The sequence below is a fragment of the Arachis duranensis genome, chromosome 4 (genome assembly GCF_000817695.3).
Source record: "Arachis duranensis cultivar V14167 chromosome 4, aradu.V14167.gnm2.J7QH, whole genome shotgun sequence".
Classification (NCBI taxonomy): Eukaryota; Viridiplantae; Streptophyta; class Magnoliopsida; order Fabales; family Fabaceae; genus Arachis; species Arachis duranensis.
The window spans coordinates 108543306-108557810 of NC_029775.3; the positions used below are offsets into that span (position 1 = coordinate 108543306).

General features: G+C 31.2%; 3 protein-coding genes across 3 annotated transcripts; 1 reads left to right on the forward strand and 2 right to left on the reverse strand.

The window, feature by feature from the left end:
* Positions 1-1368: 1368 nt before the first annotated feature.
* LOC107485685 (S-protein homolog 3-like) lies at positions 1369-1803 on the reverse strand. The gene has a single exon (XM_016106210.1). It carries the CDS (start codon positions 1801-1803, stop codon positions 1369-1371), a length of 435 nt encoding a protein of 144 aa, XP_015961696.1.
* Positions 1804-4154: 2351 nt separating this feature from the next.
* On the forward strand, positions 4155-5474 carry LOC107485684 (uncharacterized). The gene is made up of 2 exons (XM_016106209.1): positions 4155-4873; positions 5015-5474. Exons 1-2 carry the CDS (start codon positions 4155-4157, stop codon positions 5472-5474), a joined length of 1179 nt encoding a protein of 392 aa, XP_015961695.1.
* Positions 5475-7499: 2025 nt separating this feature from the next.
* LOC107485683 (S-protein homolog 3-like) lies at positions 7500-8457 on the reverse strand. The gene is made up of 2 exons (XM_052260670.1): positions 8097-8457; positions 7500-7507 (listed from the first exon to the last, which is right to left on the reverse strand). The coding sequence occupies exons 1-2, from the start codon at positions 8455-8457 to the stop codon at positions 7500-7502; spliced, it is 369 nt and encodes a 122-aa protein (XP_052116630.1).
* Between the last annotated feature and the right edge of the window lie 6048 nt (positions 8458-14505).

Consider the following 14505-nt stretch of genomic DNA (forward strand, 5'->3'; position numbering starts at 1 on the left):
GCTGCTCCTCTTCCTTGTTCGACGTCGACGCCAGCAGATCCGCGAGGGTAGACGTCGCGCGCCACTCGCTGTTTCTACTCCTCGTCCTCGTTAGATCGCCAGTCGTCAATGCTTTTCGCCGGTCGCCGCTGTTTCTCGTCCTCCTTGCCAGTTGTAGTTATGATTCTATTATCCATTGGTGTTAGGATATTTGAGCACCCGCAGTTGGAGAATTTTAATCCAATTACAGTGCATTGTCAGTCTAACACATACCAAAATCTAATTTGTGTTAATCAATTATATGCCAGCAACAGACAGTGGAATGAGCAACTAATTGGAGATAGATTCCCACAAGCAATTGCAAGTGCTATTCTATAAACAGAAACCAGCGATAATGAAGTTGAAATTACTTAGAAGTTAGACAACAATGACTACTATTCAATTTTTTCGGAGTATTGAGTTGCATTTCAATTTCATCATTCATATCGGATCAACTCCCAGAAACATGCTGCAAGAAAGAAATCTGAGAAGTAACATGAAAGATACCATGCTCAATGAAGGTAGAAACATTCATCTAAAAAATTCTTCACGGTGGTCTGTCGGTCAGAAATAAGGTCAAGCAACGATTTTTATCTATAAAAAACTTTTGCCCTAACTATCAGCAATTAGAAAAATCTATCATTTATTATCTTCTTTCATGCTCCGTAACTCAACTTTTTTAGTCTGAAATCAGTTTCAGAAACTAGATTTTACCAATTCTTTCAAATCAATTTTGAAAATGGTGGTCTTGGCTCTTGAATGAATTGAAGAAGGAAGTGGGTTGAAAGGAGAAAACTGCACTTGCATCAATACTACCATAAAAGATTTAGAGAGCAAAAAATGTCCGGGTCTTCAAGAATACTATCATTTCACTTTACCAAGTAGTGACGGAATTTAAGACCATGGCAGAGGAATTTTAAAGACATCTCACTTCTTAGTTTCTTTTTTTTTTTCCTTTCTCTTAATGTTGTTTCTTAAGGACACTTGGGTTTATCCCCTTCTTTTACTGTGTTTTGTCCACCTTGAACATGTAATCTATTTATTGAAATAAATGAATCACCACTTTTTTTTTTTGAAAAAAAAAACTCAAATAAAAAAAAATTAAATATAACAATAGTCTTGACAGGTGTTACTTTTGAATTTACAGGTCAAAAACTAGTCACCCATAACCACCATATTTGTAGCCATCGTAGATCGTGGCCATAATATAATTGTTATATTTCAATAAGAAATCAGCGCAAGAACATCATCCATCAAGTTCTCAAATTGAATCTACATGTATAACATATGCTAATATATAAAGATCAATAATAATAATAATAATAATAATAATAATAATAATAATAATAATCAAAGTGGACCTGGTTTTGCATTCCAATCATAACAACGAGACTTCTTATCTTTAGGTATATATAAACATGGTCCCTTTTTCTTAATTTGCCAAGCGCAAACTTCGACACAATGTCTTGCATTGTCCCTTGTATCGCTATATATTTCAAACCAATAGCAACCACCTTTCCATGAATACCAGCAATAGAAAAGTGTGCAGCCCCAAACATTAGGTCGAAAATGGGACTCAAAAGACTCATGAGGCTTCAGATAGTTCTCCCCAATATCAGTGTCTTTTGATTTGAAATGAACTTTTAGATCATCATTGCTTTCCAAAGCATTTTCTATCTTCAAAAATGTGTAGTTGGAATTATTGAATAAGTGTTGCCTAATAATGGCAACATAATTATAGTAACCACCCATAGCATAATGAGTTCTAGCAAAAATGAGAGCCATGCATTACTATTATTTTTACCGTCTATATGACTATATGAAATTAAACATACATTGCATTGTTACACTAACATAATATAAAAGTATATATAGACTTTAGTTTATGGTTGAACTCAACGTGTCAAAAGCATGCATAAAGTTTTTCTCATTATTCGGGAACATACAAAATTGTATGATATTAACCTAGCAATGATTAAACTCTTTAAGTCAGAATATTTGAAATTGTTTTGAATGACGATTCAATTATCAAATCCTCAATTGAAAATATGTTTTGATTCCTCAGATAATATTGTCAATAAAATTTTTATGAAGAAAATTAATTATCTTTTTCAGTTAGTAAAAAATAAATATTTAGAACATATACATTTGGTCACGCAAAAGTTCTAGCATATTTTTTGAAAATCTGGTGATGCGATTCTTTAATATAAATAGTTACCTGAAAAACATAAATATCAATCTTAAAGATGAAATGTAATATTTTAACTAATCTATCTGTAATATAATAGTTATTATTGTCTCAAACTTGCAATAACATTTTATAAATTATACACTATAAATATAAAATAAAATTATAACACATAAAAATTTTACAGAAAATTTTCTTAAAATTAATATTATCCACTCTATTAATAAATTTCTTCTTCTAAATTTAAGTTAATATTATCCACTCTACTAATAATGGCAACATAATTATAGGGGCAATTTACCCAAATAAATAAATTGAGTGAATCATTTACCTAAATACACAAAATGAAAACTTGTTACGTGCATGTACATTTTTACTATTATATAAACCATGGTAGCCAACCACGGTTTCTAATTTCTACGTAAATCGTTGCTACTAGGGATGGATTATGGTTGGAATACATTAGGCATAAACCGTGGTAGCCTCCCACGGTTTATGAAGGCAGCAAAATATACATAAAACCTAGTGACCAGCAACGGTTTATGAAGGAGTTCGTATGGTCATAAACCTTGGTTGGTTGCAAAGGTTTATGAGGAGTAAAATTCTATATATATGTGTGTGAGAGATTGAAGCTGCATAAGAGATCATTGTCACAATGGCAAGTGTGGAAGAGAGTTTTCTTACCTTAGTGCATTGCTCTAGGAAAATCCAAAAAAGCAAAAGATATGGTGTGAAGTTCACTGACAGAGAACCAGTAAGTGTTTTCATCAGTTCATCAAGCACTTTGTCAAATTTGAAGAACAGCATCTTACAGAAACTTGGGGTGTTTGGTAGCAAGTGGGTGAAGAAGCTATTCTACAAGATTCCCATTGTAGTTGTCTCGACCGGTGTTAAGTATGATACCTTTGTGCTAGCGGCTGATGAAGATATTAGGGTTCTGTTCTATTGTGTTAGGAGTTTTCCAGAGGTCAGAATACACGAGTTGTTCGCGAAGTTGGAGGTTGGTGTCGATAGTTCTGGGGCATCAGCTCCAGTTCATAACTCGATTGCCGCGGGCGGTGCGTCTAGTTCGATGCCTACGGTGAGACCATCCGTTCCGTTGGTAGCATCCCCTTCATTCGTGGCTGATTTAGATCGAACGGAGGTTGTTGGTTCTGTACCTTTGGAGAATGCAGGGGTCTTTGAGTAGGCGTATGAAGTGGGCACCGGTGGTGGCTTGCTACCTGATATGCAAGGCTTTGGAGAACCTGATCGATTAGAGAATGCAATGTGTGACGATGACTCTGACCAGGAGCCTGTAGATATCATTGGGGACAACGATGATGACACAGGTGCCAATCCACATGCACAACATGGGCCTTCAAGTTCTGGCACTCAGTAGTACCCTCCACACTTCTCCACACTAAACTTGGAGGCTCTGGGTCCACAGGCGGACTGTGGTCCTACAGTTGGGGGATCTTCTACAAAATTTCAGATTAGGCAATCATTCCAAAATAAAGATGAGGCTGTGTTGAGTGTGAAGGACTATAGCATCCGCCGAGGTGTTGAGTACAAAGTCATCGAATCAGATCATCTTAAGTATCATGGAAAATGCAAGGAGTTCGGTAAGGGTTGTACTTGGTTGATTCGCGTAGCGCTGCGTGCATGAAAGGGCACTTGGGAGGTTAGGAGGTACAATGAGCCACACACTTGCTTGGCAACCTCTATTTCCAGTAATCACCGTCAGCTGGATTACCACATTATCTGTGCGAAGATTCTTTCGTTGGTTAGGGCAGATGCTACGGTGACGGTAAAGGTATTGCAACAAGCTACAGAAGCCGATTACAGTTTCAAGCCTAGTTACAGGAAGGTTTTGATGGCGAAGCAGAAGGCAGTGGCACAAATATATGGAGATTGGGAAGAGTCGTATGCGGAGTTGCCACGTTGGATGCTAGGGGTATAGTCAACCATGCCTGGGACAGTTTCTGTGTTGAAGACCTCTCCTGTTCGGCTTGGGGATGAGGTTGATGAGTCCAAGGTGTACTTTCATCGACTTTTCTGGACATTTCCACCCTATATCGAGGCATTTCAGCATTGCAAGCCCCTCATGAGTATTGACGGTACCCACTTGTATGGCAAGTATGGAGGGACGCTGCTGCTGGCGATAGCGCAAGATGGGAACTCAAACATCCTCCCGATAGCCTTCGCCCTTGTGGAGGGAGAAAACGCAGAGTCATGGTCATTCTTCTTGTCCAACCTACGAGCGCATGTGACACCACAGGAGGGTATCATTGTTATCTCTGACAGGCATAATGGCATTAAGGCAGCACTTGAGGTCCCTGAGACTGGATGGCTACCTCCACGTGCTTTTCGAGCGTACTGTATTCATCATGTGGCTGCGAATTTTTTTCTTACCTTCAAAGGTAAGGATGCAAGGAGGATGTTGGTGAATGCTGCCTATGCAAAAACTGAAGCAGAGTTTTATTACTGGTTTGACATCATGCGGACTGAGAATCCGACAATATGTGACTGGGCCAACCAGATGGAATACGACAAATGGACCCAACATGAGGATAGTGGTAGACGGTTCAGGCACATGACAACCAACATTAGTGAATGTGTGAACTCCGTGTTAAAGGGAACTCGCAACCTCCCGGTCACATCGTTGGTTAAGTCAACTTACGGGAGGTTTGCTGAGCTATTCGTGGTCCACGGACAGACAGCAGAGGCACAACTCGGATCTGGGCATGAATTTTGTTAGGCATTGGTAAAGGCTATTGATCGGAACATAAGAGACTCAAGGTGCTTCACCGTGACCTTATATGACAGGCACCAATCGGAGTACACTGTGGCCGAGACAACACCGACCAGAAACTTCTCGTTGGGTAGCTACAGAGTTTCCCTTAAGGATCACACCTGCGACTGTGGCCACTTTCAAGTACTCTATTATCCTTGTTGCCACGCCATTGCATGTTGCGCCTACTCGCGCCTTAATTGGGCGTCATATGTTCACGAGGTGTATCGTATGAGTGAGGTGTTCAATGTTTACAAGCAGGGTTTTGTTCCGCCTATCCCAGAAGGCCTATGGCCCCCATATGCTGGGCCAACTATCATTCCTGATCCTAACATGAGACGTGCAAAGGAAGGTCGTGCGAAGATAACCAGGATCCGTGGTAGTATAGATCAGTCTGTGGAGAACCAGCCGAAGCGCTGTGGGCTATGCCGTCAGCCTGGGCATACGCGGAGGAACTGTGACCAGCGAAGACATGCTGCTGGAGGGGATGCTTAGATCTTATTACGTTTATTGGGTCGTCATTGTTGTTTAAGTTGTATTAGGCACTCTTAATTTGAGTAATGTAAGGTTGGTTAAGTCAATGAATGTCGACATGTTTGTTTAGTGTACTAAATTCATCTGAGTAAGTCCGCTTATTTTATATGTTTAATTGAATCACTTTTATATGCTTGTTTATGTATTTATACTACCTATCATGTAAACCTTGGGAAGTTAGGGGGTTTATGTTGAAGCCATTCTCTTCATAAACCATGGGAAGCTAGCTAGGAGGGTTTATGTTCAACAAATTTTTTTCATAAACCGTGGGAGACTATCACGGTTTATGCCTAATGTGTTTCAACCATAATTCGTTCCTGGTAGCAACGGTTTACGTAAAAATTAGAAACCGTGATTGACTACCACGGTTTACATAATAGTAAAAATACACATGCGCGTAACAAATTTTCATCTTGTGTATTTAAGTAAAAGATTCACTCCATTTATTTAATTAGGTATACATTGCCTTAATTATAGTAACCACCCATAACATCAAATAAGTTCTAGCAAAAATGAGAGACATGCATTGCTATTATTTTCACTGTATGAAATTAAACATACATTATTGTTTACACTAACATAATATAAAAGTATATATAGAGTTAAGGTTATGGTTGAACTCAAATTTAAGTCTCAAAAGCATGCATAAAGTTTTTCTCATTATTCGGTAACATACAAAACGCGTTTGAGCAAATAACACTTATTTTATAAGGTTTCTTTAAAATAGCATATTACTTTATATATAGTTAAATTAGAATTACACTTCTTTCGGTACATTTTATCTAACTTGAAACTACATACACATTCTAAAAACAAAATAATCTCACATATTTATGTAATGTTAACCTAAAAAAATATAAAGGTTAAATTTTATTTTGGTGCATTATTTTTGTTATTTATTTATGGAAAAATATAGGTAGACAATGAAAATATTAAATAATGTGAACAATGGATATATTAAATATTTAATTCACTAAGTGTGTGGATGGTTATCCTAATATTAAGTTTTAGTAGGATAATTTAGGAGTGTAGTGTATTTTTACTTTATTGGGTCAATTTTAGAATTCATTATTTATATTGTTCACAAAAACCGCTGTTTATCTAACAAAGTCCTTTATTTATTTATTAAAAAATTAATTTTTTTTTACTGATAATAACTTTAATATATCTCCTAACAAGAATATAAGTTAGTTAAACCCTTTCTTAAATGATCAATCAATTGACATACTTTCAAGGAGAAATGTTACCTTATAAAAATTGACTAGATAATAATTATATAAAAAAAATCTTTTTCAATAATTATGGATGAAAAATATTTTTCCTTTCTTGAGTATTTATTTAACTCTTTTATCATATATATTGTTTAGTTATATTTATAAATTTAATAGACGTAAATGATATAATATTATTAATGGATATTTTCTTTAGTAATATTAACGTAGTGAAATTATTTGTCCTAAAACTTAAATTAATTAAAAAAATTGAATAATTTTATCTTTAATATTCTCCTTCATATTACGAAATTACTTTTCTAAAAAATTTAAATTAGTAAAAAAATATATAAATAATTATATATCTAATCATTATCAAAACTATATTTAAAATTATTAAATCTACCAACAAAATTAAAACTAGATTTAGTGAGCAAACCAAATTGACACAGCAGTATTCTGACATAGCGATGATTATGTAAGCAGTTGCTAAAAACTGTCTCGAATCCATTATATTCCTCGGTTCCTTAAAAGACATCAATCACCAAAATGCTCATAATTTATTTTGCAGTAGTTTGAAACCATTTTGCGGCAGTTGAGAACCACTATAAATTAAATCTCTAAAAAATAAAGCTAAATTATGTTTTTTTTTTTTTTTTTTTTTTTTTTTTTTTTTTTTTTTTTTTTTTTTTTTTTTTTTTTTTTTTTTTTTTTTTTTTTTTTTTTTTTTTTTTTTTTTTTTTTTTTTTTTTATATTTTTATACTGAATTAGTGATCAAATGACTGATAATGCGATTACAGTTTAGTGACATAATAGTGGCAAATAGTTAATTTTGTACCACAATCTTATTAGATACCAATTTAAGGACTAATTTGTTGGGTTCTAGCTTAGTACGTAGTTGTTAGTGAAAAAGAACCAGATACCACATCATTTTTCAAATTTAATGACCAAATATTGATATAAGAGAAATAAAAGACTAATTAACAACATATATATGATTTTCATTTGATCATTTAGAATTAGCTTTTCTAAGCACAATTAAGGCTTTCCAGCGTAGTACATCATATATCATCATCAATAACCTTCTCTAAATATATTATTCCAATATTATTAGATTATTATTATTATTATTATCATCATATTTATTATTATTATTATTATTGTTATTATAAGAACAACATCTATAATTGCTCTCTCATACATACTCTCTCATCTATATATAAGTTAATAATAATAATTAACAGGGATCGTCACTCCACTCATAGCAGATGTCATCAAGTACATCATCATCATCATCATCATCATCACTATCATCATCAGTATCATCATCATCATCATCAAAATAAAGATCAGCACGCGGTGTATACATACAGGGTCCATCTCTGTAAATTTGCCACTTGATATTCGTAAACATGTTGTCTTCATCATGTTCATATATATCAAACCGCCGGCAAATACCATGATTCCATGCAAAGCTGCAATTGAAAATCGTGTTTCCAGTGATATTAGGTCTCAAATGGTACGAGAAATTTTCACCAGGCTTTAGAGTGTGCACCCCAACATCATGATCCCCTGCTTTGCAATGAACCGTTAGATTCTCTTGGTCTTCTAGAAGATTCTGGATCGCCACAGATGTCTCCGGTGACACTGCTAAATCGCTGCCAAAACAAGGAACCATAGTAGTGATAAAAAGAAGCCATAGCACTGAAATGGTTCTAGCAAGATGAGCCATTACTGCTATTTGGAAACTTTGTTTATTATTCCCTCTCAGCTTCTTTCTTTTGTTTTCACTGTGAAATTGTGAGCAATTGTTATGTGTTTATATAGGATCAAGTAACTGGAATTGAAGGTGTTAAAGAGATGGTTGAACTCGAAAGTTTGAAAATTCTGCGGCGTAAATATTGTAAATAATATTGTTATATGGCACCACACAAAGAGTGCCTCATGTAGATTATTATTATTAAAGTAAACACACAAATTTAATTAACTTTGTGGTTCACTAAAATAGAAATTCATCCCATTGTTTTAATTTTGAAAATATTTGGTTTTTATGTTATTAAGTTGGTACTTGGTACACTTTAGGTTTTATACCGATATTACTTCAGCAGAAAAAATTATGGATTAACGTTCAAATTCGTTGTCGAAAAAATAATATGTTCATTAAATTGGTTCTTAAAAAATTTTGTTAGTCTTATCAATTTCTGTAAAATATATTTATCAGTGCAATATTCTATAAATATTGTCTTTTATTCAATTTTTTTTAAAAAAATAAAAAGCAAGTAACTTTTTGATTTTTTGAATAATTAATATATAAAAGTAGATATTTAAATTAATTAATAATAATAAATTTTAAAAAAGATTGACAAAAAATAAAAATTTAAAAGACAAATAATATTTTTTTTATATTTATTAGTTAAATTAATCTTTTTATCAGATAAATTAGTAACACCAAAATTTACTATGCCTTAAAATTATTGAATTAGATAATTTTAGACAATAATTTTTATAATATTATTACTATTTGAAGTTCAAATTTTAGTAATTTATAATAACAAAATAAAATTATTCTCTTAGAATATTATAAAAAAAGTTTTATGACTGTTATAATAATTTTTTATTAAGCAGTAATTTTAAAATATTGATTAAATAATTATGCAAGGAATACACATAAAAATCGTTCCTACGAATAATACTAAACATATAATACACAAAAAAACCATTGCTTTAAAATTTTTACTATTAAATTTTAGAGTAGGAATCATAAAAATTGTTCCATATATATAATATTTATTTTCAATCTGGAAAAAATTGTAAAAAAGATATCTAAATTATATTATTATATACTAATTTGGCCGATATAAAAAATTTTATAAATAAATCTAGAATTTCGAAACACATTTTTAAATGTAAAATCACAAATAACACATTAGATTTTAAAATAACAATAAAAAATTACTTACCCACCTGGGAAGTGAGAACATGTACGTAATTTTATTTTTATTTGTGTCCTAATAATTCATTGAGTTTTTCGTGTAGCTATAATCACTTACCTGTTAATTCCAATTTCTAAAGTCTCAAGTTTTTTACAAGTCAGATTTAAATTAGGATATATACATGCAACGATTTTTCATTTAGGATATTTATATGTAATATCTCCATAGAGATGTTTTATAGAGATGTTTTATATGCATAAATTATCCGAAATATTAATCATAATATATGTATTCTTTTTCTGTCTATATATATGACTAGATGAAATTAAACATTGTTTAGACTAACACAATATAAAAATATATAGAGTTAAGGTTATGGTTGAACTCAAATTTAAGTCTCAAAAGCATGTATAAAGCTTTTCTCATTATACGGTAACATACAAAATGCGTTTGCATATATATAGATTATAGATTATAGTTTCTGAGAAGTAGTTCCATCGAGGGAATACTAACATAGTGACTAGCGCAATTAACGCATATTTTAAGTTTTCTTAAAATAGCATATTACTTTACGAGAAATGCCAAACTTTATTATTTTTTATTATTAGTTAATTATTAATATTTAAAAATTTAAGATAAAATATATTATTAAATAATTAAATTAAAAAAATTATCTCTAAAAAAAATTAAATTATTAGCTAAGTCAATACCAAAGCTTGAAAAAATTTTTGGAGAACAAAAAATGTTAACATAAAAATTATATAATAATATTTATATTAAAATAAAATTTATAAATATAATTATTTTTTTAAGTTTATTTCTAATATGACAATAAATAAATAATTATATAAATAGATATTATAAAATAAATAACTATATTGATAAAAAAATAATTTTACTACAATTAATTTTAATATTAAAATTGTAAAATTTTATTGATAATTAGAATAATAAATGATAATAAGAATGAGAGTTTAATTTGTATAAATAAATTAATAAATTTTTTAATTTGTAAAAGTCTATTGAAATTTAAATTTAAAATATTATTATAAAATAAATAACTATATAGAAAAAAAATTAATTTTACTATAACTAATTATAATATTAAAATTGTAAAATATTGTTGATAGTTAGAATAATAAATGATGATGAGAATGAGATTTTAATTTGTATATTAATAAGTTAATAAAGCCTTTAATTTGTGAAAGTCCATCAAAGTCTATGTCCAAGATGTTAATGTTTAAAATTAAAAAGGATTGAATAAATACAAAAAATAGGAATAGATTCCATAGGTATAATATAAAAGTGGTTAAAGTATATTTTTTGTCCCTAATATTTTTAAGTTCTTTTAAACATATTCTTAACATTTAATTTGATTCAATTTTATTCTTAACATTTCGATAAGTTTCGATTTTATCTTTACCATTAAATTTTTTACAGTCAACCATCAGTCAAATTTTTTTTTTTAATTCTACCCTAATTTTCATCATCACCATCTTCACCGTTCTAATCTCATCTCAAATCTCATCCCATTCTTATCACCGTCACAAAGTCACCATCTTCTCTCTCTATTTTGTGTCTTTAGAACTTGTACTTATTCTTTAAATTATCGACCTTGTTCTTGTATTGCTGTTATGTAGGACATTTCGTTAATTATTTAAACATTGAAATTAAATAAAACTTTTTTAGATTTAAATAGGACATTTTAAACTTTAAAAATAAAAATAAGATTACATCCAAACGTAGAGAATCAATTTAGTATTTTTCTTTTTTTTCTTTTTATATATTTATTTTATACTACATTCTTTTTTTTTCTTGGTTAATAAAAATCAAATTCTAAACCTTTAAGTTATAAAAAGTTAAAATCTCTAATTATGTACCAATATGTCATCAAACTGCTTGTTCAAAAAATTAAACTGATAATGTATATAACCATATTTAAAATAATTGAATATACCAACAAGATTAAAACTGAAATTCAACGAGCAAACTAAATTGACACAATATTCTGGCATAACGGTGATTTTTATCAAAATTGTTATAAATCCATTTCTCAATGCTTTAAAGGACGATAATCACCTAAACGCTGATAATCTATTTTATAGTATTTTAAAACCGTCACAAATCTCTTTAAAAGATCCCGCTAAATCCCACCTTCTTTGTAATATATATATATTAGTCATAGTTTATTAGAGACTTTGTCTAGACTAACAACAAATGCAAAATATTAATAGTAATATCGACTGAATTAGTGATGAATAGATTATTGATAATGTGATCGCAATTTAGTGACATAACAGTGGCAAATAATTAATTTTGTACTACAATCTTAGGTAACAATTTAATGTCTAATTTGTTGGGATCTAGCTAAGTGGTTGTTAGTAAAAATAATCAGCTACTAAATTATATTTTCAAATTTAATGACCAAATATTGCATAAGAAAAATATTTCGACAACCAATATTTAACAATTAATATTTAATAACTAATCTTAAGATCACTTACATAGATTAGCAGTTAGATTTTACTTTTTTTGGGGGAGGAGGGGGTTTTGTTTTGTTTTGGGGGTTTAGTTTATGTAGAAGCAAAAGACTAATTACTAAAAGAACTAAAGAGAAACCAGATTAGGAGCACCACAGATCAAAACATGAAACTGTGATGAGAAGACGAACACAGAATTTGAGAGCAAAAAAGTAACTTGTGAATGAAGAAACAAAACTAAACTGTGAATATCATTTAGTATATTAGTGTATATTTACAATGAGTTGCAGCCACTATTTATAACCATTGTCTAAAGTCTAAACTAACTCTTCACATCAAGATAGAAATACCAAGAACATCATCTTTAACTACTGTGCAATGAGTAACTAACTAACTAGTTAGAATTAAAACTATTTAAGCAATTTTGCTCTTCTCCTTTAATAATTAACAACATAAAAAATATTTGATAATAGAAAAAAATTAACAAAAATCAATCAAAATTTTCCTTATTTATTATAAAATAACTAAATAAAAAAATAAGGAAGATGTAACAAATATAAAGAAATATAAAGAGAGAGAAAGAAGTATTACAACATAAAGAGAGAGAGAATTCTTATTGCTTGTGTGTGTTTTTATTCAGAGGCTAGAGGCTTGAGCCTCTATTTATAAGTGTACAAGATGACATTTTTCAAACTATAATAAATAGAGTCATCCTTGATAAACTAAGTTACTTTGGAAATGGGCATCCACATATGATCTTATCACAACACTCCCCCTTGGATGCCCGTTTAGGATTATTGCCTCGTTAAAACCTTACTAAAGAAAACCCAATGGGAAAAAAACTTTAGTGAAAGAAAAAGAGTACAATATCCTTTGTGATGGGAACTGCCTCATTAAAAACCTTTTCAAGAAAAACCCAATGGGAAAAAAACCTGACCAAGGAAAAAAAAGTACAGTCTCCCCCTCTTGTCGACATCATTTAATGTCTCGAAATCGGCGCATCCCAATTTCATGTACCAATCTTTCAAAGGAGGATTTTGGGAGTGACTTTGTAAATAAATCTTCCAGATTGTCACTTGAGCGGATCTGTTGGACATCAATTGTTCCTTTATTTTGAAGATCATGTGTGAAGAAAAATTTGGGAGAAATATGCTTTGTTCTATCACCTTTGATGTATCCGCCTTTAAGTTGAGCAATGCATGCTGTATTATCTTCAAACAAGACAGTTGGAACTATTTTATGGTCAATCAGTCCACATGATGACATGATATATTGGATCAAACTCCTTAGCAAAAAACACTCGTGACTTGCTTCATGTATCGCTAGTATTTCAGTATGATTAGAGGAGGTTGCTGCTATTGTCTGTTTCGTGGACCTCCATGATATAGCTGTTCCATCATATGTAAATAGGTATCCTGTTTGAGATCTCCCTTTATGTGGATTAGACAAATATCCAGCATCTGCATAGCCAACTAATTGTGACTTTGATCCATAGGGATAAAACAATCTCATATCAACCGTTCCATGAAGATATCGAAAGATCTGTTTGATTTCACTCCAATGTCTTCTGGTTGAAGAGGAACTATATCTTGCTAGTAAATTCACCGCAAATGATATGTCAGGTCGCGTATTATTGGCAAGATACATTAGCGCTCCAATGGCACTAAGATATGGTACTTCAGGACCAAGGATATCTTTATTCTCTTCTTTAGGACGGAATTGATCATTTTCCATATCCAAAGATCTTACGATCATTGGGGTACTCAAAGGATGTGACTTATCCATATAAAATATTTTCAAGATCTTCTCTGTGTATGTCGCTTGATGAATAAAGATCCCATTTTTTGTATGCTCGATCTGCAGGCCGAGACAAAATTTAGTCCTTCCAAGATCTTTCATCTCAAAATCTTTCTTTAGAGTTTTATAATTGTTGGAATCTCTTCAGAAGTTCCAATGATATTTAAATCATCAACGTACACAGCAATTATAATGAATCCAGATGTGGATTTCTTTATGAAAACACATGGACAAATATCATCATTTTTGAATCCATTTTTGGCCAGATACTCAGTAAGACGATTATACCACATTCGTCCAGATTGCTTAAGATCGTATAAAGATCTTTGCAATTTAACTGAGTATAACCCTTGTGAATATTCACTGGATGGTTTAGATATCTTTAGTCCTTCAGGGACTTTCATATAGATATCCCGATCTAATGAGCCGTATAAATAGGCTGTTACCACATCCATTAAATGCATATGCAGTTTATGATATGCACATAAACTGACCAAATAACACAATGTTATCGCATCCACTACAGGGGAATACGTTTCTTCATAATCTATACCGGGCCTTTGTGAAAAA

What these genes read in the sequence shown, in the direction of transcription:
- LOC107485684 (XM_016106209.1), top strand. Translation starts at nt 4,155, where the DNA reads ATGCCTGGGACAGTTTCTGTGTTGAAGACCTCTCCTGTTCGGCTTGGG. An exon ending in GTTAAGTCAACTTACGGGAG is followed by an intron (nt 4,874 to 5,014) that starts GTTTGCTGAGCT and finishes CTTATATGACAG; the next exon opens with GCACCAATCGGAGTACACTG.
- LOC107485685 (XM_016106210.1), bottom strand. Translation starts at nt 1,803, where the DNA reads ATGGCTCTCATTTTTGCTAGAACTCATTATGCTATGGGTGGTTACTAT.
- LOC107485683 (XM_052260670.1), bottom strand. Translation starts at nt 8,457, where the DNA reads ATGGCTCATCTTGCTAGAACCATTTCAGTGCTATGGCTTCTTTTTATC.